The 25,035-nt window shown below is 43.8% G+C and overlaps 1 protein-coding gene across 5 annotated transcripts in view; it reads right to left on the bottom strand.

The window, feature by feature from the left end:
• The window catches only part of arhgap32b (Rho GTPase activating protein 32b), a 574,866-nt gene that overhangs the window by 353,811 nt on the left and 196,020 nt on the right, over positions 1 to 25,035 (bottom strand). Inside the window, exon 1 of one of the 5 annotated variants that reach the window (XM_060846662.1) lies at positions 23,963 to 24,036. The exons of the other annotated variants lie outside the window; for them this stretch is intronic. Within the exon in view, the coding sequence (XP_060702645.1) occupies positions 23,963 to 23,991 (29 nt within the window). The 5' untranslated portion in view covers positions 23,992 to 24,036. Of the gene's footprint in view, positions 1 to 23,962; positions 24,037 to 25,035 lie in introns of those variants that run through there. 5 annotated transcript variants of the gene reach the window in all.

The raw sequence follows: 25,035 nt of genomic DNA, 5'->3' as shown, positions 1-25,035 counted from the left end.
CCAATTTCCACACTGTAGGGATTCTATGATACTATGATTCAATTATAACATTGAAAGGTGGGTAGAAAATAAAGTAAAAATGAAATACTTATTGAAATAGCTTATTTAACTGGTTCTAGGGTCATACTCATGTTAATTTTTTTTTCATTAACATGATCCTCCTTATCATTTAAGAATGCGATGATGAGAGTTCAGAGGCATTTTGTTCCTGCAAGAGTGAAGGGTCAGGTCGGTAAGATTAAGGAACAATGGATAAATAAAGATATCGAGGTTCTAGTCAGGAAAAAATAAAAGAGAATCTTATTTTCGATATACACAGCTGGACTCAAACGAATCTCTGAGTAAATATCAAGTGCGTAGGAGCATTCTTAAGAGAGAAATGAGGAAGACAAAGAGGGGATATGAGATAGCATTGGCAGATAAGGTTAAGGGTAATCCAAAGAGATTCTATAAATAGATCAAGAGTAATGGGGTAACTAGAGAGACGATATGGCCTCTTGAAGATCAAGAGGTTGCCTTTGTGTTAAACTCAGGAGATCAGAGATATATTAAATCAATACTGTGCATCAATGTTTACCATGGAGAAAGAAATAGAGACTAGAGAACTCGGGGAAATAATTACAGATGTTTAAAAACAGTTCACATTACAGAAAAGGAAGTTTATGAGGTCTTACGAGAATATAAAAGTGGATAAGTATTCGGAATCTGATCTAATGTATCCCAGAATGCTGTAGGATGTTAGGGAAGAAATAACAGGGTGCCTTGCAGAAATATTTACATCATCCATAACCACAGGTAAGGTGCCCGATGACTAGAGGGTGGTTAATGTTGTGCCTTCATTTAAGAAGGATTGTAAGAGAAACCAGGGAATGATAGACCTGTGAGAGTCTGACGTTGGTTATGAATAAGTGGTTTCAGGTGATTCTAAAAGATAGGATTTATAAACATTTACAGATGCAACAATTGATTAGGCATAGTCAGCATAGTTTTGTGCAAAGGCATATCATGTCGTACAAGCTTGAGTGAGTTTTTTGAGGAAGGTACCAAAAAGATTGATAAGGGCAGAGCAGTAAACGTTATTTATTTGTACTTTTGTAAAGACTCTGACAAGGTTCCACACGGCAAACTAATTAACAAATTCAAGTCACATAGGATTCAAGATGAGCTTGCCAATTGGATACATAATTGGCTTAACAGTAGGAGACAGAGTGGTAGAAGAGGGTTGCTTTTCAGAATGGAGGCTTGTCACTAGTGTGCCTCCACAGGGATCGGTTCTAGGTCATTGTTTGTTGGCCAAATATGGAAATGGTATGGATGAGTATATTGAAGGTGTGATTGGTAACTTTGCAGACATCAAAATTGGTGGTATAGTAGAAAGTGAAGAAGGTTTTCTAAGATTACAAAGGAATCTCATTCAAATGGGTCAATATGCTGAAAAATGGCAGATGGATTTGAATGTAGATAAATGCGAGGTACTGCATTTTGGTACCACAACAGGGGCAGGACTTGTACAGTTAAAGTAGAGCTTTGGGTAGTGTTGTAGAACAGAGGGACCAAGGGGGTCAGGTACAGAATTCTTTGATGCTTGAATCACATATAAACAGTGCAGTTAAAAAGACATTTAGCACACTTGCCTTCATTGTTCAGTCCTTAAAGTATAGGAGTTGAGAAGTCAAGTTGAGATTGTATAGGACACTGGTGAGGCCTTTTTTGGAGTATTGCATCCAGTTCTAGTCAGCCAGTTATAGGAATGATATTTTTAAGCGAGAGAAGGGTCAGAAGAGATTTACCAGGATATTGCCAGGCATGGAAGGTTTGAGTTATAAATAAAAGCTGGATAGCTGGCAGTTATAGGAAGGGAGAAAAGCCGCAGACACAGTCAGGTAGATGGGTTACTTCCAGGAAAGGGAGAAGGTCGTGCAGGCGTCTTCTGAGATTATCCCCACCTAAAAAAGGTATGCTGCTTTGAAAAATATATGGGGTGATGAACTCTCAGGGGAACGTAGCAAGAACAGCCAAGTTTCTAGTACAGAGAATGGCTCCAATGTAATGAGGTGTACATCAAGTTCCAAGCAATCAATTGTGATGAGGACACATTAGTCAGAGACACAGATAGACATTTCTGCAGCTGACAGCAACCAGAATGGTGTGTTGTCTCTGGTGCCAGGATCAAGAATATCTTTGACAGGGTAAGAATGCTCTCAAAGGGGAGAGGGACGAGCAGGAGGTTGTTGCACACATTGGAAATAATGACATAGGAAGGAAAAAGGATGAGGTTCTGAAGGGACAATATAGAAAGTTCTGCAGGAATTTAAAAAGGAGGTCCTCAACGGTAATAAGATCTAGATTACTCCAGGTGGTACGAGCTACAGTAGGAACAGGAGGACTGAGCAGATGAATAAGTGTCTGAGGAGTTGGTGCAGGGGAGAAGGGTTCATATTTTTGGATCATTGGAATCTCTTCTGGGGTAGAAGTGACCTGGACAAGAAGGACGGATTGCACCTAAATTGGAAGGGGACTAATAGACTGGCAGGGACATTTGGTTGAGTTGCTTGGAAGGATTTAAATTAGTTAGTGAGTGAGTGAGTGAGTGAGTGAGTGAGTGAGTGAGTGAGAGAGAGAGAGAGAGAGAGAGAGAGAGAGAGAGAGATTGCACCCAGGGAACCAGTAAGAAAAGAGATCAATTGGAACTGGTACAGTTGAGAAAGGGAGCCAGTCAAAAAGTCAGGGCCGGCAGAGACAAAGCAGACAACAAGGTATGATTTGCATTTACTTCAATGCAAGAGGCCTAACTGGGAAGACAGATGAACTGAGGGCATGGGCAGGAACATGGGACTGGGATATCATACCAGTTACAGAAATGTGGCTCTGGGATGGACAGGACTGGCAGCTTAATGTTTCAGGATACAAATACTATAGGAAGGATAAAAATGGGGGTAAGAAAGGAGGGGGAGTGGCATTTTTGATAAGGAATAGCATTACAGTTGTACTTAGAGAGGATATTCCTGGGAATACATCAGGGAAGTTATTGGGTAGAAGTGAAAAAGAAGAAAGGGTTATCACGTTACTGGGATTATATTATACAGCCCCCCAATAGTCAGTAGGAAAATGAAAAACAAATTTGTAAGGAGATTTCAGTTATCTGTAAGGATAATACAGTGGTTATGGTAGGGGATTTTAACTTTCCAAACATAGACTGGGAGTGCCATAGTGTTAAGGGTTTAGATGGAGAGGAATTTCTTAAGTGTATACATGAAAATTTCCTGAAGCAGTATGTGGATGTACTGACTAGAGGAGGTTCAAAACTTGACTTACTCTTGGGAAATAATGCAGGGCAGGTGACTGAGGTGTCAGTGGGAGGAGCACTTTGGGGCCAGCAACCATAATTCTAATAGTCTTAAAATAGTGATGGAAAAGGATAGATCGGATCTAAAAGTTGAAGTGCAAAGTTGGAGGAAGGCCAACTTTGATGCTATTATGCAAGATCTTAGAACTTTCAAAAATTGATTGGAGGCAGATATTTGCCGGTAAAAGGGAAAGCTGGAAGTTGGGAAGACTTCAAAAAAATGAGATAACTAGAGACCAGAGATGTTCTGTCAAGATAAAAGGAAAGGCTGGTGCGTGTAGGGAATGCTGGATGACGAGCAAAACTGAGGTTTTGGTTAAGAAAAACAAGGAAACATATGTCAGGTATAGACAGCAGAGATCGAGTAAATCCTAAGGGTAAGGCAGCAGGAATATACTTAAAAGGGAAAATAAGAGGGCAAAAAGAGAACATTAGATAGCTTTGCCAAATAGGGTAAGGAGAATCCAATGGGATTCTACAAATACATTATGGGCAAAAGTGTAATTAGGGAGAGAATTGGGCCTCTCAAAAAATCAACAAGACAGCTTATGTGTGGAACCGCAGGAGATTGGAGTGGGGCAATACGAAACAAATATTTTGCATCAGTGTTTCCTGTGGAGAAGCACATGGAAGGTATAGAATGTGGGGAATCAGATGGTGACATTTTGAAAAATGTCCATATTACAGAGTTGTTGGTGCTGGATGTCTTGAAACACAGAGGTGGATAAATCCCCAGGACCTGATCAGGTGTATCCTTGAACTCTGTGGGAAGCTAGGAAAATGTTTTCTTAGACCCTTGTTGAGATATTCGTATCATCGATAGTCGCAGGTGAGGTGCTGGAAACCTGAAGGTTGGCTAACGTTGTGCCACTAGTTAAGAAAGATGGGGGAACTATAGACCAGTGAGCCTGACGTCAGTGCTGGATAAGTTGTTGGAGTGAATCCTGAGAGACAGGATTTACATGTATATCGAAAAGCAAGGACAGATTAGGGATAGTCAGCATAGCTTTGTGCATGGGAAATCACGCTTCATGAACTTGATTGAGTTTTTTTGAAGAAGTAAGGAAGAGGATTGATCAGAGCAGAGCAGTGGACATGATCTTCATGGACTTCAGTAAGGCATTCAACAAGGACCCTTATGGTAGGCTGGTGAGTAAGGTCAGGCCTCATGGAATACAGGGAGAACTAGCCACTTGGATAAAGAAATGACTCGAAGGTAGCAGACAGACAGTGGTGGTGGAAGGCTGCTTTTTAGATTAGATTAGATTTTTAGATTAGATTTACAGTTTGGAAACAGGCCCTTTGGCCCAACAAGTCCACACCGACCCGCCGAAGCGCAACCCACCCATACCCCTACATTTACCCCTTACCTAACACTATGGGCAATTTAGCATGGCCAATTCACCTGACCCGCACATCTTTGTGACTGTGGGAGGAAACCGGAGCACCCGGAGGAAACCCACGCTGACACGGGGAGAACGTGCAAACTCCACACAGTCAGTCGCCTGAGTCGGGAATTGAACCCGGGTCTCAGGCGCTGTGAGGCAGCAGTGCTAACCACTGTGCCACCGTGCCGCCCACAGATGGCGGCCTGTGAACAGTGATGTGCCTCAAGGGTCAGTGCTGGGTCCACTTCTTTTCATCATTTATACAAAAGATTTGGACATGAACATAGGAGGTATAGTCAGTAAATTTGCAGATGATACCAAAATTGGAGGTGTAATGGACAGTGAAGAAGGTTACCTCAGAGTACAACGGAATCTTGATCCGATGGGCCAATGGGCTGAGGTGAGGCTAACTGAGTTTAATTTAGATAAATGCAAGCTGCTGCATTTTGGAAAGGCAAATCACAACAGGACTTAATGGTAAGGTCCTGGGGATGCGTTGCTGAACAACGAGACCTTGGAGTGCAGCTTCATAGTTCCTTGAAAGGGGAATCACAGGTAGATAGAATAGTGAAGATGATGTCTGGTACGCTTTCTTTTGTTGGTCAGTGCATTGAGTATAGGAATTGGGAGTTCATGTTGCTGCTGTACAGGACATCGGCTAGGCCACTTTTGGAATATTACATGCAATTTTAGTCTCCCTCCTATCGAAAGGATATTGTGAAACTTGAAAGGATTCATAAAAGATTTACAAGGATGTTGACAGGATTGCAGGTTTTGAGTTGTAGGTACAGAGTAAATAGGCTGGGGCTGTTTTCCATAGAGCATCAGAGGCGGAGGGGTGACCTTAGAGGTTTATAAAGTCATGGGGGCATGGATAGGGAAATTAGACAAGTTATTTTCCCTGGGGGTGGGGGGAGTCCAGAACTAGAGAGCATAAATTTAGGGTGAGGGAGGAAAGATTTAAATGAGATCTAAGGAGCAACTTTTTCACACAAAGGATGGTGAGGGTGTGGAATGAGCTGTCAGGGGAAGTGGTGGAGGCTGGTACAACTGCAATATTTAAAAGGCATCTGGATGGGTATATGAATAATGAGGATTTGGAGGGATATTGGCAAAGTGCTGGTAAATGGGACAAGATTACGTTAGGATATTTGGTCAGTATGGACAAGTTGGACCAAAGGGTCAGTTTCCATGCTGTACATCTCTATCACTCTATGAGGTTGGAACATTTTTCACTGCAGCGAAGGTTTAGAGGTTTATAAAAGGGTATGATAGGGTTAATGGTAGTGGTGCCTTTTCCCGAGGATAGGGGATTTCAAGATTTGGGGGCATAAAACTGACATTAAAGTCCAGCTCTCCTCTGCCAGAACTGCTGTCCCATCATCATAGACAATAGACAATAGGTGGAGAAGTAGGCCATTCTGCCCTTTGAGCCTGCACCATCATTCAATATGATCATGGCTGATCATCTTTAATCAGTATTCTGTTCCTGCCTTATCTCCATAACCCTTGATTCCACAATCCTTGAGAGCTCTATCCAACTCTTTCTTAAATAAATCCAGAGACTGGGCCTCCACTGCCCTCTTGAGCAGAGCATTCCACACAGCCACCACTCTCTGGGTGAAGAAGTTTCTCCTCATCTCTGTCCTAAATGGTCTACCCCGTATTTTTAAGCTGTGTCCTCTTGTTCGGCACTCATCCATCAGCGGAAACATGTTTCCTGCCTCCAGAGTGTCCAATCTTTTAATAATCTTATATGTCTCAATCAGATCCCCTCTCAGTCTTCTAAACTCAAGGGTATACAAGCCCAGTCGCTCCAGTCTTTCAGTGTAAGGTAATCCTGCCATTCCAGGAATTGACCTTGTGAACCTACTCTGCACTCCCTCAATAGCCAGAATGACTTTCCTCAAATTTGGAGACCAGAACTGCACACAATACTCCAGGTGTGGCCCTGTAAGCTGCAGAAGAACCTCTTTGCTTCTATACCCAATCCCTCTTGTTATGAAGGCCAGCATGCTATTAGCCTGCTTCACAACCTGTTGTACCTGCATGCTTACCTTCATTGACTGGTGTACAAAACACCCAGGTCTCTCTGTACTGCCCCTTTACCTAAATTGATTCCATTGAGGTAGTAATCTGCCTTCCTGTTCTTGCCACCAAAGTGGATAACCATACATTTATCCACATTAAACTGCATCTACCATGCATCTGACCACTCACCTTACTTGTCCAGGTCACCCTGTAATCTCCTAACATCCTCATCACATTTCACCCTGCCACCCAGCTTAGTATCATCAGCAAATTTGCTAATGTTATTGCTAATACCATCTTGTGTATCATTAACATATATTGTAAAAAGCTGCGGTCCCAGTACTGATCCTTGCGGTACCCCACTGGTCACTGCCTGCCATTCCAAATGGAGCCGTTTATCACTACTCTTTGTTTCCCATCAGCCAACCAACTTTCAATCCAAGTTAGTACTTTGCTGTGGTTCTGTTCGCCGAGCTGGAAGTTTTTGTTGCAAACGTTTCGTCCCCTGGCTAGGAGACATCATCAGTGCTCTGGAGCCTCCTGCGAAGCGCTTCTTTGATGTTTCTTCCGGTATTTATAGTGGTCTGTCCTTGCCGCTTCCGGGTGTCAGTTTCAGCTGTCCGCTGTAGTGGTTGGTATATTGGGTCCAGGTCGATGTGTTTGTTGATGGAGTTTGTGGATGAATGCCATGCCTCTAGGAATTCCCTGGCTGTTCTCTGTCTGGCTTGCCCTATGATAGTAGTGTTTTCCCAGTCGAATTTATGTTGCTTGTTGTCTGAATGTGTGGCTACTAGGGATAGCTGGTCGTGTCGTTTCGTGGCTAGTTGATGTTCATGTATGCGGATTGTTAGCTGTCTTCCTGTTTGTCCTATATAGTGTTTTGTGCAGTCCTTGCATGGTATTTTGTAAACTACATTAGTTTTGCTCATGTTAGGTATCGGCTCCTTTGTTCTAGTAAGTTGTTGTCTGAGCGTGGCTGTTGGTTTGTGTGCTGTTATGAGTCCTAAGGGTCGCAGTAGTCTGACTGTCAGTTCTGAAACGCTCCTGATGTATGGTAGTGTGGCTAGTCCTTTTGGTTGTGGCATGTCCTCGTTCCGTGGTCTATCTCTTAGGCATCTGGTGATAAAGTTGCGCGGGTATCCGTTTTTGGCGAATACCTTATATAGGTGTTCCTCTTCCTCTTTTTGCAGTTCTGGTGTACTGCAGTGTGTTGTGGCTCTTTTGAATAGTGTCCTGATGCAGCTTCGTTTGTGTGTGTTGGGGTGGTTACTTTCATAGTTTAGGACTTGGTCTGTGTGTGTTGTTTTCCTGTGTACCCTTGTGGTGAATTCTCCGTTCGGTGTTCTCTGTACTATCACGTCTAGGAATGGGAGTTGGCTATCCTTTTCTTCTTCTCTTGCGCAACTTTATCACCAGATGCCTAAGAGATAGACCACGGAACGAGGACATGCCACAACCAAAAGGACTAGCCACACTACCATACATCAGGAGCGTTTCAGAACTGACAGTCAGACTACTGCGACCCTTAGGACTCATAACGGCACACAAACCAACAGCCACGCTCAGACAACAACTTACTAGAACAAAGGAGCCGATACCTAACATGAGCAAAACTAATGTAGTTTACAAAATACCATGCAAGGACTGCACAAAACACTATATAGGACAAACAGGAAGACAGCTAACAATCCGCATACATGAACATCAACTAGCCACGAAACGACACGACCAGCTATCCCTAGTAGCCACACATTCAGACAACAAGCAACATAAATTCGACTGGGAAAACACTACTATCATAGGGCAAGCCAGACAGAGAACAGCCAGGGAATTCCTAGAGGCATGGCATTCATCCACAAACTCCATCAACAAACACATCGACCTGGACCCAATATACCAACCACTACAGCGGACAGCTGAAACTGACACCCGGAAGCGGCAAGGACAGACCACTATAAATACCGGAAGAAACATCAAAGAAGCGCTTCGCAGGAGGCTCCAGAGCACTGATGATGTCTCCTAGCCAGGGGACGAAACGTTTGCAACAAAAACTTCCAGCTCGGCGAACAGAACCACAACAACATATCTCAAGTATCAATTCAATTCTTCTGCCATTTCTTTGTTCCCCGTAATAAATTCCCCTGTCTCTGTCTTCAAGGGCCCAATTTTGATACCGACACCTTCCAATACTTTACTAATGATCACGAGAAGACTGATGGAGCAGATATTAGGTGGATTGGATTTGTCCTGCTTTTTATGTACAGGACACACTTGGGCAATTTTCCATATTGTCAGGGAGATACCAGTGTTGCAAGAATGTGGAAAGAGCTTGGCCAGGGGAGCAACAAATTCTGGAGCACAAGTCTTCAGTATTATCGCCAGAATGTTGTCAGGGTCCATAGCCTTTGCAGTATGCAGTGTTTCCTGATATCACCTGACGTGAATAAAATTGGCTGAAGACTGGTAGCTGTAATGCTGGCAATAACTGGAGGATGCCAAGATGTATCATCCACATGGCACTTCTGGCTTAAGACTGCTGCAAAAGCATCAGCCTTATCTTTTGCACTGATGTGCTAAGCTCTTTTTTCTCCTCTCGCCCAAAACCTGTGCCCTTTAGTTCTGGACTCCCAACCCCAGGGAAAAGACTTTGTCTATTTATCTTATCCATTCCCCTCATGATTTTATAATCCTCTGTAAGGTCACACCTCAGCCTCCAACACTCCTGGGAAAACAGTCCTAAGCCTATTCAGCCTCTCGCTATAGCTCAAATCGTCCAACCCTGGCAACATGCTTGTAAACCGTTTCCGAACCCTTTCAAGTTTCACAGCATCTTTCCAATAGGAAGGAGACCAGAATTGCACGCAATATTCCAACAGTGGTCTAACCAATGTCCTGTACAGGTGCAACATGACCTCACAACTCCTATACTCAATACTCTGACCAATAAAGGAATGCATATCAAATGCCTTCACTATCCTATCTACCTGCGACTACTTTCAAGAAACTATGAACCTGCACTCCAAGGTCTCTTTGTTCAGCAACAATTCGTTACCATTAAGTGTATAAGTCCTGTTAAGATCTGCTTTCTCAAAATGCAGCACTTCACATTTATATAAATTAAACTCCATCTGCCACATCACAGCCCATTGGCCCATTTGATCAAGATCCCCTTGTACTCTGAGGTAACCTTCTTCACTGTCCACTACACCTTCAATTTTGTTGCCATCTGCAAACTTACTAACGATACCTCCAATGTTCACATCAAAATCATTTATCTAATTGACAAAAAGTAGCAAACCTAGCACCGATCCTTGTGGCACACTGCTGGTCACAGGCCTCCAGGCTGAAAAGCAAACCTTCTCACAGTCCGTCTTCTGCCTTTGAGCCAGTTTTGCTAGAGTGTTTTGAGATGATTTGTAGCTCAGGTTGAGGTTCTGGATGTAAGTTTGCTCGTTGAGCTGGAAGGCTCGTTTTCAGATGTTTCATCACCCTACGAGGTAACATCAGTAAGCCTCCGATGAAGCACTGCTGTTAGTGTTCTGAATCCAAATGGCTAGTTCTCCTGGTATTCCATGCGACCCAATCTTGCTAACCAGTCTCCCATGGGGAACCCTGTCAAACGCCTTACTAAGACTCACATAGATCACGTCCACCGCTCTGCCCTCATCAATCCTCTGACATCTTCAAAAACTCAACTAAGTCCGTGAGATATGATTTCCCATGCACAAAAGCATGCTGACAATCCCTAATCAGTCCTTGCATTTCCAAATAAGTGTACATCCTGGCCCTCAGATTCCCTGCAACAACCTGCCTACCACCGATGTCAGGGTCATCAGTCTATAGTTCCTTGCCTTTTCCTTGTCATATTTCTTAAATAGTGGCACCACATTAACCAACTTCCAGTCTTCCTGCACCTCACCTGTGACTATCAATGACACAAATATTTCACCAAGGGGCCCAGCAAATACTTCCCTAGCTTCCCACAGAGTTCTTGGGTACACCTGATCAGGACCTGGGGATTTATCCACTTTCATGTGTTTCAAGACATGCAGCACCTGTAATAGGGACATTTTTCAAAATGTCACCATCTATTTCCCCACATTCTATATCTTTCATGTCCTTCTCCACAGTAAACATTGATGCAAGATTCTCGTTTAGTATCTCCTCTGTCTCCTGCGGCTCCACACAAACACTGCTTTGCTGATTGGTGAAGGGCCTTACTCTCTCCCTAGTTACCCTTTTGTCCTTAATATATTTGTAAAAACCTTTTGGATTATCCTTAACCCTATTTTCCAAAACTATCTCATGCCCCTTTTCTGCCCTCCTGATTTCCCCCTTAAGTGTATACTTTTCTAAGGATTCACTCGATCTATCCTGTCTATACCTGATAAATGCTTCCTTTTTCTTAACCAAAACCTCAATTTCTGTAGTCAACCAGCTACACCTACAACCCTTACCTTTCACCCTGACAGGAATATACTGTCTCTGGACTTTTGTTGTCTCATATCTGAAGGTTTCCCATTTTCCAGCCATTCCTTTATCTGCGAACATCTGCCCACAGTCAGCTTTTGAAGGTTTTTGCCTAATACTGTCAAAATTAGCCTTCAATTCAGAACTTCAACTTTTAGATCCAATCTATCCTTTTCCATCACTATTTTAAAACTAATAGAATTATGGTTGCTGGCCCCAAAGTGCTCCCCCACTGTCACCTTAGTCAACTGCCCTTCCCAAGAGTAGGTCAAGGTTTGCAGCTTCTCTAGTAGGAACATCCACATACTACATCACATACTGAATTCTTACACACACTTAAATTCCTCTCCATCTAAACTCTCCACACTATGGCAGTCCCAGTCCATGTTTGGAAAGTTAAAATCCCCTACCACAACGACCCTATTATTCTTACAGATAACTGAAATCTCCTTACAAATTTGTTTTTCACTTTCCTACTGACTATTGGGGGGCTGTATAATACATTCCCGGTAACGTGATAACCCTTTCTTCTTTTTCACTTCCACCCAAATAACTTCGCTGATGTATTGCCAGGAATATCCTCCGTCAGTACAGAAGTAATGCTATCCCTTACCAAAAATGCCACACCCCCTCCTCTCTTGCCCCTCTTTCTATCGTTCCTATAGCATTTGTATCCTGGAACATTAAGCTGCCAGACCTGCCCATCCCTGAACCACATTTCTGCAACTGCTATGATATCCCAGTCCCATGTTCCTGACCATGCATTGAGTTCATCTGCCTTCCCGGTTAGGCCTCTTGCACTGAAGTAAATGCAGTTTAATTTATCAGCCTGACCTTGTTCTCTGCTTTGTTTCTTCCTGCCCTGACTGTTTGACTCGCTACTTTTCCTAACTGTACCAGTCTCAGACTAATCTCTATCTCCCTGGGTCCCACCCACCCAACCTTACTAGTTTAAATCCACTTGAGCAGCTCTAGCAAATGTCTCTGCCAGTATGTTAGTTCCCTTCCAATTCAGGTGCAATCCATCCTTTTGCACAGGTCACTTCTACCTCAGAAGAAATTCCAATGATCCAAAAATGTGAACCCTTCTACCATGCACCAACTCCTCAGCCACAAATTTATCTGCTCTATCCTCCTATACCTACCCTCACTAGCTCGTAACACCGTGAGTAATCCTGATATTCCTACTCCCGAGGTCCTCCTTTATAAATTCCTGCCTAACTTGCTATATTCTCCCATTAGAATCTCATCCTCTTCCCTTCCTATGTCATTGGTTTCAATGTGTACAAGAACCGCCTGCTGGTCCCTCTCACTTTTGAAAATGTTCTGCAACCTTTCTGAGACATCCTTGATCGTGGCACTAGGGAGGCAACACACCTTTCTGAGCTTTTGCTGCTGGCTGCAGATACATCTGCCTGTGCCTCTGACTAGAGAGTCTCCTATCACAATCGATAGTTTGGAACCCGACATACCCCCCTTATTACATTACAGTCTGTCTTGACATTAGAAACTTGGCTGTTCATGCTATATTCCCCTGAGAGCATGTCACCCCTAAATTTTCCAAATTAGCATATTTGTTTGTAATGAGGATAGCCACAGAAGACTCCTGCATCACCTGCCTACCTCTATTGTCTTTCCTGGAGTTAACCCATCTATCTGACTGTATCTGCGGCTTCCTGTAACTACCATTCATTACACCCCCTTGCTCTTGTAAACTCCTCATTGTCTCTTAACTGTTACTTCAACTGGTCCATTTGATCTAATAGGATATGCTATCAAACACACCTACTGCAGACATAATCCTCAGTAACATGTAAACTCACCTTGAACTCTCGCATCTGAGAGGATGAGCATATCACTTTACCTCATGAACAAGCGGTGCTCTGAAAGCTAGTGCTTCCAAATAAACCTGTTGGACTATAGCCTGGCGTTGTGTGATTTTTCACTTTGAATCTCTACTAAAGGCCATTTTTGCTCCTTCACAATCTACAGACCCAGAAAATAGCACTGTCTTATTGCTCTAAGAAAAAACTGCTCCAGACTAACTTAATATAAGCTCTCAGGGGCTTATATTTTGAAAATTTAATCAAGAGACAGATCTCAATAAAACATAGTCAAGAAAGAACCCACTCTGCTCAATACTGTAGATTTATAGCGAGGCTACACTTAAAAATTATTCACTTATCTGCTCCTGTGCTGTGAGCTCTACAACACAGGTTGTGAATTTCAGTGTTTGTTAAGTTTTCCTAGACATACTCTGATATGCAGAGATACACAAATTCAAAAGGCAAGACAGTAACTGTGCAGATTCATTGCTGTGCCAGTTAGCCGTGTGGGTCTCTGTCTCTGTTTCCCTCTCTGTCTCTCTTTCCCTCTCTCTCTCTACTTCACTGTCCATTTGCTTCCTATAGTCTGCCTTTTCTCCCAAAAGGAACAGCTCTTACAGCAAGAATTTTTTTCCCATCCTTCATTTTAGATTGACTGAATTTCACCAACAATTTCTGTTTTTTGTGAACAGATAATATATGTTTTTAAGAAGGGTGACAGGGATAATCCAGGAAATGACAGGCCAATGAGAACTTATTGCAGAAGATTCTCAGTACATTTGGAAAACAATGGAATTCTTCGGAATTTTCAGCATGAATTTTCAGAATTTTCAGATTCTTCGGAATCTACCAACCTCGGTGTAAAATAAACTGGTCTTGCACACCTTTTTTAAACTTTCCCCTCTCTCACCCTAAACCTATGTCCCCTCATGTGTGGCATTTCCACATTGGAAAAAAGATTCTGACGATCCACCTTATCCATGCCTTTTAATTTTATACAGAATACTTCTAACAGGTTGCCCGCTCAGCCTCTGCAACTCTAAGAAAAGCAATCCAAGTTTGTCCAACCTCACCTTATAGCGAATACAACATCTTGCCTGGATTGGAGTGTTAAACCTCTTTTGAACCCTCTCCATAGCCTGCACCAACTCCTACAGTGTGGCAAACAGAACTGCACACAATACTTCAAATACGACCCAACTGAAGTTTTACATAGTTGCAACATTGTGTCCCATAAGGATTAGTGCTGTGAGTTCTGTTTTTTCCATATATAAATGATTCTGATGAAAAGGTATTTGATTAATAAATTTGCAGATGATAAAAAAATTGTGGTTTTGCAAATAGCGAGGAAGATGATCAAAAGATACAGCAGGATATAAATCAGTTGAAAAGTTGGACAAAGAAATGGCCAATGGAGTTTAATCTGAACAAGTGTGAGGTGATGCATTATGGGAGGTCAACTGCAAGAGCAAAGCATACAGTAAATGGCATCGAGGAGCACTAATATAACACTGATCTTGGGGTGCAAACCCACTGCTCCCGAAAAGTGGCAACATAAGTGGATAAGGTGGTAAAGAAGTTGTGTTACATGGGCCCTATCTCCACCTTGCGCTTACTCTTTTCCCCCCACCCTATCATTTCTTTAGCATATGTACCAACCTTTTCCCAGCTACAATCTGAGGAAGGGTCACTGGACCTGAAATGTCCTCTCCACAGATGCTGCCCAGACCTGAGGTTTTCCAGCAATTTTTGTTTTTGAGGGCCTCGTTTGCCAATTGGGCATATCTCATCTTCACATTAGTGACAGTGCATGAAAAGATGACAATTGGTCTCTCCTCTCCATTGGGTATACAACAGCACTGTCATAATTCCACAGGGTAAGGCATCACATGCCAATTGCAAGGATAACTTACGATCAAAGTGAACCAAGACGTCTACCCTCTGGTGTGCCTATCTGACAGCAAAGAATGCTTGGTCACAGTCAGGGCTCCATCACTAAGACCAACCTTTGTTTTTGTTTTGCTCATAACCCATGGGCTTAAGTGTCTCCTTCGGATTTCTCAAATGCTGTTCCTCTGTGGTGCTGTTGATCCAGATATCAAGGTAGTACTGTGCCCATTTAGTACATTTCAGATTTGGTCCAGAGCCTCTGAGTAAAAAATGAGGTCTGCAGATGCTGGAGATCACAGCTGCAAATGTGTTGCTGGTCAAAGCACAGCAGGTTAGGCAGCATCTCAGGAATAGAGAATTCGACGTTTCGAGCATAAGCCCTTCATCAGGAATAAGAGAGAGAGAGCCAAGCAGGCTGAGATAAAAGGTAGGGAGGAGGGACTAGGGGGAGGGGCGATGGAGGTGGGATAGGTGGAAGGAGGTCAAGGTGAGGGTGATAGGCCGGAGTGGGGTGGGGGCGGAGAGGTCAGGAAGAGGATTGCAGGTTAGGAGGGCGGTGCTGAGTTGAGGGAACCGACTGAGACAAGGTGGGGGGAGGGGAAATGAGGAAGCTGGAGAAATCTGAATTCATACCTTGTGGTTGGAGGGTTCCCAGGCGGAAGATGAGGCGCTCCTCCTCCAGCCGTCGTGTAGTTGTGTTCTGCCGGTGGAGGAGTCCAAGGACCTGCATGTCCTCGGTGGAGTGGGAGGGGGAGTTAAAGTGTTGAGCCACGGGGTGATTGGGTTGGTTGGTTCGGGCGGCCCAGAGTTGTTCTCTGAAGCGTTCCGCAAGTAAGCGGCCTGTCTCACCAATATAGAGGAGGCCACATCGGGTGCAGCGGATGCAATAGATGATGTGTGTGGAGGTACAGGTGAACTTGTGGCGGATATGGAAGGATCCCTTGGGGCCTTGGAGGGAAGCGAGTGTGGAGGTGTGGGCGCAAGTTTTACATTTCCTGCGGTTGCAGGGGAAGGTGCCGGGGGTGGAGGTTGGGTTGGTGGGGGGTGTGGATCTGACAAGGGAGTCACGAAGGGAGTGGTCCTTGCGGAACGCTGATAGGGGAGGGGAGGGAAATATATCCTTGGTGGTGGGGTCCGTTTGGAGGTGGCGGAAATGGCGGCGGATAATACGTTGTATGCGCAGGTTGGTGGGGTGGTAGGTGAGAACCAGTGGGGTTCTGTCTTGGTGGCGGTTGGAGGAGCGGGGCTCAAGGGCGGAGCAGCGGGAAGTGGAGGAGATGCGGTGGAGGGCATCGTCGATCACGTCTGGGGGGAATCTGCGGTCCTTGAAGAAGGAGGCCATCTGGGCTGTGCGGTGTTGGAATTGGTCCTCCTGGGAGCAGATGCGGCGGAGACGAAGGAATTGGGAATATGGGATGGCGTTTTTACAGGGGGCAGGGTGGGAGGAGGTGTAGTCCAGGTAGCTGTGGGAGTCAGTCGGTTTATAATAGATGTCTGTGTTGAGTCGGTCGCCCGAGATAGAAATGGAGACTCCTCCCTCCCCTTCCTAGACCTTTCCATTTCTATCTCGGGCGACCGACTCAACACAGACATCTATTATAAACCGACTGACTCCCACAGCTACCTGGACTACACCTCCTCCCACCCTGCCCCCTGTAAAAACGCCATCCCATATTCCCAATTCCTTCGTCTCCGCCGCATCTGCTCCCAGGAGGACCAATTCCAACACCGCACAGCCCAGATGGCCTCCTTCTTCAAGGACCGCAGATTCCCCCCAGACGTGATCGACGATGCCCTCCACCGCATCTCCTCCACTTCCCGCTGCTCCGCCCTTGAGCCCCGCTCCTCCAACCGCCACCAAGACAGAACCCCACTGGTTCTCACCTACCACCCCACCAACCTGCGCATACAACGTATTATCCGCCGCCATTTCCGCCACCTCCAAACGGACCCCACCACCAAGGATATATTTCCCTCCCCTCCCCTATCAGCGTTCCGCAAGGACCACTCCCTTCGTGACTCCCTTGTCAGATCCACACCCCCCACCAACCCAACCTCCACCCCCGGCACCTTCCCCTGCAACCGCAGGAAATGTAAAACTTGCGCCCACACCTCCACACTCGCTTCCCTCCAAGGCCCCAAGGGATCCTTCCATATCCGCCACAAGTTCACCTGTACCTCCACACACATCATCTATTGCATCCGCTGCACCCGATGTGGCCTCCTCTATATTGGTGAGACAGGCCGCTTACTTGCGGAACGCTTCAGAGAACACCTCTGGGCCGCCCGAACCAACCAACCCAATCACCCCGTGGCTCAACACTTTAACTCCCCCTCCCACTCCACCGAGGACATGCAGGTCCTTGGACTCCTCCACCGGCAGAACACAACTACACGACGGCTGGAGGAGGAGCGCCTCATCTTCCGCCTGGGAACCCTCCAACCACAAGGTATGAATTCAGATTTCTCCAGCTTCCTCATTTCCCCTCCCCCCACCTTGTCTCAGTCGGTTCCCTCAACTCAGCACCGCCCTCCTAACCTGCAATCCTCTTCCTGACCTCTCCGCCCCCACCCCACTCCGGCCTATCACCCTCACCTTGACCTCCTTCCACCTATCCCACCTCCATCGCCCCTCCCCCTAGTCCCTCCTCCCTACCTTTTATCTCAGCCTGCTTGGCTCTCTCTCTCTTATTCCTGATGAAGGGCTTATGCTCGAAACGTCGAATTCTCTATTCCTGAGATGCTGCCTAACCTGCTGTGCTTTGACCATCCAGAGCCTCTGAACCAAGGTTGAGCCTGACATGATCCTAAACACAAGCCTTATATGGCAAAATCACTTCCGATGACTCATTATAGTCAGCAGGTGTTGGATCTGCAGATAGGTCTACAAAAGACACACCTTTTATGAATTTTTGTCCTATGTCAGACCAGTGAACAGATCTTTGATCCAGATCAGTAAGTATGATCAAGAGCAATAGGTGTTTATCTGCACCAACCGCTGGTTTAACAATTGAAGTCACTACAGATTCAGATGAGTCCCTCTGTTGTGATTTGCAGTGGTAGTCATGATTTGGAGATGTCGGTGTTGTACTGGGCTATACAAATCACACAATACTAGGTTATAGTCCAACAGGTTTATTTGGAAGCACTAGCTTTCAGAGTGCTGGTCCTTCATCAGGGGATTGTGGAGACTAAGATTGTAAGACACAGAATTTATAGCAAAAGTTGATGTAACTGAAATTATAAACTGAAAAAGACTTGGATTGTTTGTTAAGTCTATCATCCTTTAGAATGACCATGTTGGTGTCAGTTCTTTCATATGTAAATCACAAAACTTTTTTTTAAAAGTTACATTCTCAAGTGAGCTTTAATAATTGTTGGACTGTAACCTTGTGATTCTTAACTTCAATGGTATTATCACTGGATTTTAATTCAGACACCCTGGAAATATCCTAGGGACGCAAATTCGAGTACCACCACAGCAGATGGTGGAATTTGAATTCAATAAAAGTCTGGAATTAGTAGTCTAATGATGACCATGAAATCATTGTCAATTGTTTGATAAACACAAAAATGACTCACTTATGTTATTTAGGGAAGGAAACTGGCATCCTTACCCGGTCTAGCCTACATGAGACTCCAAACCTACAGCAAGGTTGACTTTTAACTGCCCTCCAAGATTGGCAATAAATAGTGGTCTAGCTAGTGACGCTGTCATCTCATGAATAAATAAATAAATAAATAAATAAATATGACCAGGGCTGCCCAATCACTGGTCATCACTGGCTTGAGTATACCAAAGTACACCAGCCTCAACAGTTCTGCCTGTGCTTTTGTACAGATGTGCATGGCAATATCCAGTGTGGTTTTAAGATCGAGATTTAAGATTTAGATTTAGTGGACAGCCTCATTGTGTAGACAATCCGTTTTTTAAGAGCGTCCCTTCAGACGTTGTGGTTGACTATTTGACTTCAACTGGAGTTTAACTTGGACTCTCTCCTTCCTTTCTCCAAGGATGCCTTCGCTGGCACCACAGTACTTATTTCAGATATCTTCTAGATTAGCTTAGAGTCGACCAATTTGTTCACAGCTCCCCACAATTCAATTTCAGTTTCTGTAGCCACAAACACCCACATATGGATACATTTCCTTCCATAATATGAAGGGGTAGTTCAGCAACCTAATCCCACAGCTGCACTATCACCATGGGCTTCCCATTAAATTTAGGTGTAACCCAGAATGTATGCATTTTGCCCTGAACTGTCAGGACATTCAATTCAAATTCCTCATTGGAGTGCAAAAGGCACCAGCAGCATCCACATCTTTCTTGTGGCCTACCAGTTGGTAATTATTTGCTTTTGTGAACCTCTCCACAATCAGTACAGGTTTTGGGCCACAATGGTCCTCCAAAATACCAATTAACTCCTGGTGTGTTGTGTTTCCAGCTCTGTCTGGCTAGACAAGGCTTCTAAGTAAATTAAAAGTAAATTACTACCTATAGTACTAAGGGGCATGGGTTAACCATATTCATCTGCAATTCTACCTATGCAATATAGTATATAATCCTTCGGTGTAGACCTGAACAGCTTTCAAAGGGTTCAATGACACTAAATTGGCCTGCCATTTTGTTTTAAATTTGGGGTGCACAACCAGGTCATTGCTATATTTAAAACTTTCTTAAAATTTGATATTATTGCCTCAGGTTTGCACCCAGCTGAATTGTAATGCCTTTGACTAATTTTTAAATCTGAATATGGGACTCCTCTACCTTGCCTTACCTCTGTGCCAGAGCTCCCAAATGGTGAGCCAGGTGCTCTGGATTGCTTCCAATTTAAAGTTCAAATTTCCTAAGTAGGAGCAAATTACTGCAGATTCTGTAATCTGTACTGAAAACAACAAATGGTAGAGAACACAGCAGTTCAGACAGCATCCATGGAAAGTGGACAAGCTAACAGAGTCTGGATGATTCTTTATCAGAGTTTAAGTGAAGTATGAGGGAGAGTCATATAGACTTGAAATGTTAGCTTGCTTTCTTTCCATGGGTGCTATCTGACCCTGTTGGTCTAATTTTAGGATACAGCAGTGAACGAATAATAGAATTCCTCTTCTTTTTTCTCATGCTCACTCACTCTGTAAATGCTCAATACAAGTCTGACCAAGCCCACAACCTGGACTCACCAGTGTTCATGCAACATGTCTCTTCAAAAGGCACTATACTAACATAACATACACCAACTATAATTTGTCACAGATATGATCTGTATGAGGAGTTAAATGTGACTGAAAGCATATACATCCAATTATGCATGTTAAGAGTCAGGTTCCTGCATTTGTGACTACCAGCTGGCTGCATCTGATACAGTGAGACAAGATAACTGTACAGCTCTAAAGTTCGATCACTCCATTTCAAATTACTGTCCCATCTCCAAAGACTGCAAGGTTCTTAAAATAAAAAGTAGTTCAGCTCATAATGTGAACATGGGAAGTCAGCAAACAATGGTCTCCAATATACACACTGTTGGTTTCTTGAATACAAAAGTACTAAAGAGTTGGCATTACTGAAACTTGGAGCACTGATCGTTTAATAGCAAATACTGAAAAGCGTGAAATGCTAGTCAATTACGTAATTTTCACTGACCTCAGTCTCAATCCATTTGTTTGGGGCCTTAAGACTGTAATGCTGTACTAAGCCTGTATTCCAAATGTTCAAAACTACTTGTATTTACAAACTTATGTTTTAGAGTGATAAATGCAGCATTCAAATCACAGCAATATCTCTCTCAGTACACTGCTTAAAAACAAATAACCAGCACTGCCACTCATTGTCATTGAACATCTAAATGGAAAGGTGGTGAGTAGGCTAAGACAACAAGGTAAGAAGAAGCTATACTTACGATTGTGAAATACAGGTTAGCTCAAGATGCCTGGAAAACAGGAACAGGTTTTGCTCTACATCTACATGACCAAACTGCAATGCTTAGTTTTATTTATTGTAGAATGAGGCTCCATGATGTGCAGAATTGTAGCATGTGCAGTCCTCACTTTCTTCTTGTAGTTATACAAACTACCAAGGATTTGTTTTACTTTTCACAGTAACACTGAACGCAGGATCTCCGCCTCAAAAACCAACAGCAAAAATCAAAAGCATTAGTTGAACTCAAAAAAAGCCAGTTTATACATATATAAAAAGGAGCAGACATCTCCTTTTCCTGGTGGTCACCCTTCCTAACATCCTAAGCACAACAATGTTGAGAAGCATGCAAAAGGTGTTTCCTGCAAGCCTAATAACTGGAGCTGAAATTTAGCAGATTCCAAATATTCCTGCTTTTGGGAATCACATGATTGTAAGCATGTCCAATATGTCAGTCCCCACAACCCTGGAAGTCTGCAACGTCATTGAACTCATGATATTCTGTCAGTGTTCAGAGCCAACAATAATAATTTACTGTTCCATGAGGATATATTTGTTGCACATGCTATAATTCTTTCCAGCATGATTTCCCTGCACTTTAAGGAAAACTATCATTGGATCACTGCAAAGAGAAAGGGAAAACAAACTTTTGGTACAGGTTTTAAAATGGAAAACTGACATTGGTCTTATTTTTAAACGCTGTACTGAAACACTACAACAAAAATTCCTTGAATCAATCGCCTTTTGCACCTGGTGCTTCTTGGAAGCGATTCATTCTCTTCTTCAGGCAGCAAAGGTGTCAAGGTGGTGACATCCGCCATGTCCATCTTCCGAGGCATCTTCAATGCAGAGACGGAGAACCTGTGGATTCCGGAATAGTTGGAAAGGCTGTCGAGGAGCCAGGCACGTTCTGCTCTCACGCCATTTGCAAATTTGCAATTTTCATATGGCTCACGTGCTTGTTCAGGACTGTTGTACCTACCCAAATTTGATACATCATTCGACCTCACCTCACGTCAACCATGCCTCTTCCCCATGGAGAGCCATTCCAGTAGTTCCTACACCAAACTTCATTGGCTGAAGTAAACAGTCTCTCTCACTTAGCAGGGCCTTGTGTCTACCATTAGCCTTCCTGATGCCATTTCACCAGCCGACATCAGGTCTAGGAAGATCATATCTAACCTAGTGCGGAATTTTCTTTCCATTAGCATAAGTGTGACAACATTTCCGAGAGAGTCCATGTATTGAAAAAGAAGCGCACAGCTCTTTTATTGTCGTCCCCATGTTTGACAAATGCACATCCAGCCACGTTGAGTGGGTGTCCACATAACTAGGAATACTGAGCCCATGAAAGAACCTGCACAGACAGCGTGTAGCCGAATCTAGGGTTCATCCAGCTACTGCACAAAGTGGGGGCAGCTGCTGATGGTACTTTTTGTCCTTGTTGGCACTCTGGACACTGGTCCATTAATACGGCTATGTCTGCATCCAATCCTGACCAAACAGTCTCGCTAACATTTTCATTTTGGAAATCCCTGGATGACCCTGGTAGAGTTCATCCAGTAACTAGAGGCAACTTGAGTCAGTCACTCTTGTTCCCATAATAATATGCCATCTTCTACTGTCATCTGGTCTCTCCAGGTCATAAACGGATTCAGTTCTGGTTGTGACAGCCCTGAGGTTCCCCCCGGAGAAAGTGAGGTCTGCAGATGCTGGAGATGAGAGCTGAAAATGTGTTGCTGGAAAAGCGCAGGAGGTCAGGCAGCATCCAAGGAACAGGAAACTCGACGTTTCGGGCATAAGCCCTTCATCAGGATGTTTCCTGATGAAGGGTTTATGCCCGAAACGTCGAGTTTCCTGTTCCTTGGATGCTGCCTGACCTGCTGCACTTTTCCAGCAACACATTTTCAGCTCCGAGGTTCCCCCCATCAACATCAGCTGATTAGCTTTGCTAGGAGTGGATCTTTCTGTGTCCAAGGTCTGATACTGTCAGCTGTGACTGGAAGTGCATCTATAAAATTTAAAACTATCACGGACTCTTCTGGTGGTGGCATCACCAACTGTATACCTGCCAGATGGAGGTGGCTCAGGTTTACCCACCCTGGCCCTTCCCCCAGCATTATCCCTATAACCCTGCAATTCGCATCACTAATCCACCTAGCCTGCACTTTCCTGGAATTTATGGGAAATTTCGGGTGGCCAAACCATCTATCTTGCATATCCTTGGACCATGGGAGGAAACCGGAGCACTTGAAGGAAATCCACACAGACACAGGAGAATGTGCAAACTTCACACAGGCAGTCACCCAGGGCTAGAATTGAATTTTGAACCCCAGGACCACCAAACCACCCAAAACCTTTGTCAGTAAAGCAAATAGCACTGGTGGGCATTGCAAAATCATTGAATTGCTTCCTGGTCAACATGCAGGCCAGGGCTTCTGATCATCCCTAGGCCTCCTTGAAAATCTCTGGGTATTTAATAGGACTCCACTCAGGCAGCCACTTTCTAATCGAAAAATGTTGAGCCAATCTGGATGAATTGTTCCCAACCAATTTCGCTCCATCACACTTGGGCCCTTTTACTACAATTAGTGGTAACTGAACTAGCTGTTTCTCATTAGAGACCAAAACTGAAGTTCTATCCTTAATTTGTAGAAGTTCCCCAATATAGTCTCTTAGTCTGGATGAGGTCTTGCACAAACTTAAAGGTTGGAGTCCAGAGTGAATTTTGTTAAAGACGGATCCTGCAATCACTGAGAAAGCAATACTGGTATCTACTTCATTAGAACTGGGTGACCATTTAACCAGACGTTTATTTTGATTGGCTCTGCATGTTTCTAAGCAATTTAACTAGGCCAAACCAGATATATGTGGACCTTTCAGGCCATATACACTCCTAAATACTGACCTATGAGTTCTCTTACTCAAATTAGGTTGAGTGGAACTCTTTTGCTGTCTTGAATCCACATACCAGAAGCAACTACAAGGGCTTGCTGGTACAGATCCAAAAGAAAAATTTAACCAGTACCACCAACTGTGTATCACCAAAGAAAAATTTGGCAGAGGGTGGCTTTCTTTTGGAGTTTTGTTGTGGGCTGACCTCTGTTCATGATATGTGTAGTCCTTCATTCAAGTGATATTCCCCAAGCTCAGCTGTACTGGCGAGGGTGTCCACTTCCATCAGAAGACCCTGCAAAATAAAGGCTCCATTTTGTCGCATTTTCCAATGATAAAGCCAGTTGTTGTGCCTGCTTGAAGTCAAGTTGGGATTCAGCTAGTATGGTCACATCATTAATCCTACATACCAAACAGTCTTTCAGCATCTCATTATGGGTTAAACCAAAGATACAAGCCTCTGCTTTTCATCTTAACTAGTCACAAATGCCAATCCAGATTCTCCTGGTTCTCGAATGGCCAAGAAAAACAGAGTATCTCAGAATTAGAGAAGGCTTGGAGTAATAATATTTCTTAACTAAATGTGTCAAATCTTGAACTATTTTAATATCTGGTGCCTCAGGGGAAGTTAAGACTTCTAATAACTGAAAAAAACTGAGGGTCTATAACTGTCAGGAGAATTACTCTTCATCTACCCCAATGTCATTTGCCCAGAAAAAGTAACACATTCTTTGCCCATACTGAGCCCAGTCTTTGACAGCAGGATCAAATGAGTCAAGCTTCCCAAATGATGGAATAATGCCATAAATGCATATTCCAACTGAAAGACAATATTTGTAAGTGAATGTCTTCAAGAATGTGCTTTTCTATCTTCATCACTGAAATAATTCCACACAAGCCAGTATTCTATCATCAAATTACCCTTTATTTACACATGGGGAGTCCTTGACAATGATGTAGCTCCCTCAGGGCTAGCTCTCAGAGTGAACAGGGTGACTGACACTCCTGCTGATCTATCAGCCAGGGCTCCATGATTGAAACAGATTAATAGCCCTAATCAGAGACACAACCGTTTGGTCCAACAAGTGCATGCCAAACATAATCCCAAACTAAACTAGTCTCATCTGCATGCTCCTGGCCCATTTCTCTCCAAAACATTCCTATTCATGTAACCATCTAAATGTCTGTTTAAAGTCATAATTGTACCCACATCCATCACTTCTTCAAGAAGTTCATTCCACACATAAACCACTTTCTGTGTAAACAAATTAGCCATCA

This window comes from Hemiscyllium ocellatum, chromosome 29, assembly GCF_020745735.1.
Source record: "Hemiscyllium ocellatum isolate sHemOce1 chromosome 29, sHemOce1.pat.X.cur, whole genome shotgun sequence".
NCBI lineage: Eukaryota > Metazoa > Chordata > Chondrichthyes > Orectolobiformes > Hemiscylliidae > Hemiscyllium > Hemiscyllium ocellatum.
This window is presented reverse-complemented; position numbering and strand designations above follow the sequence as displayed.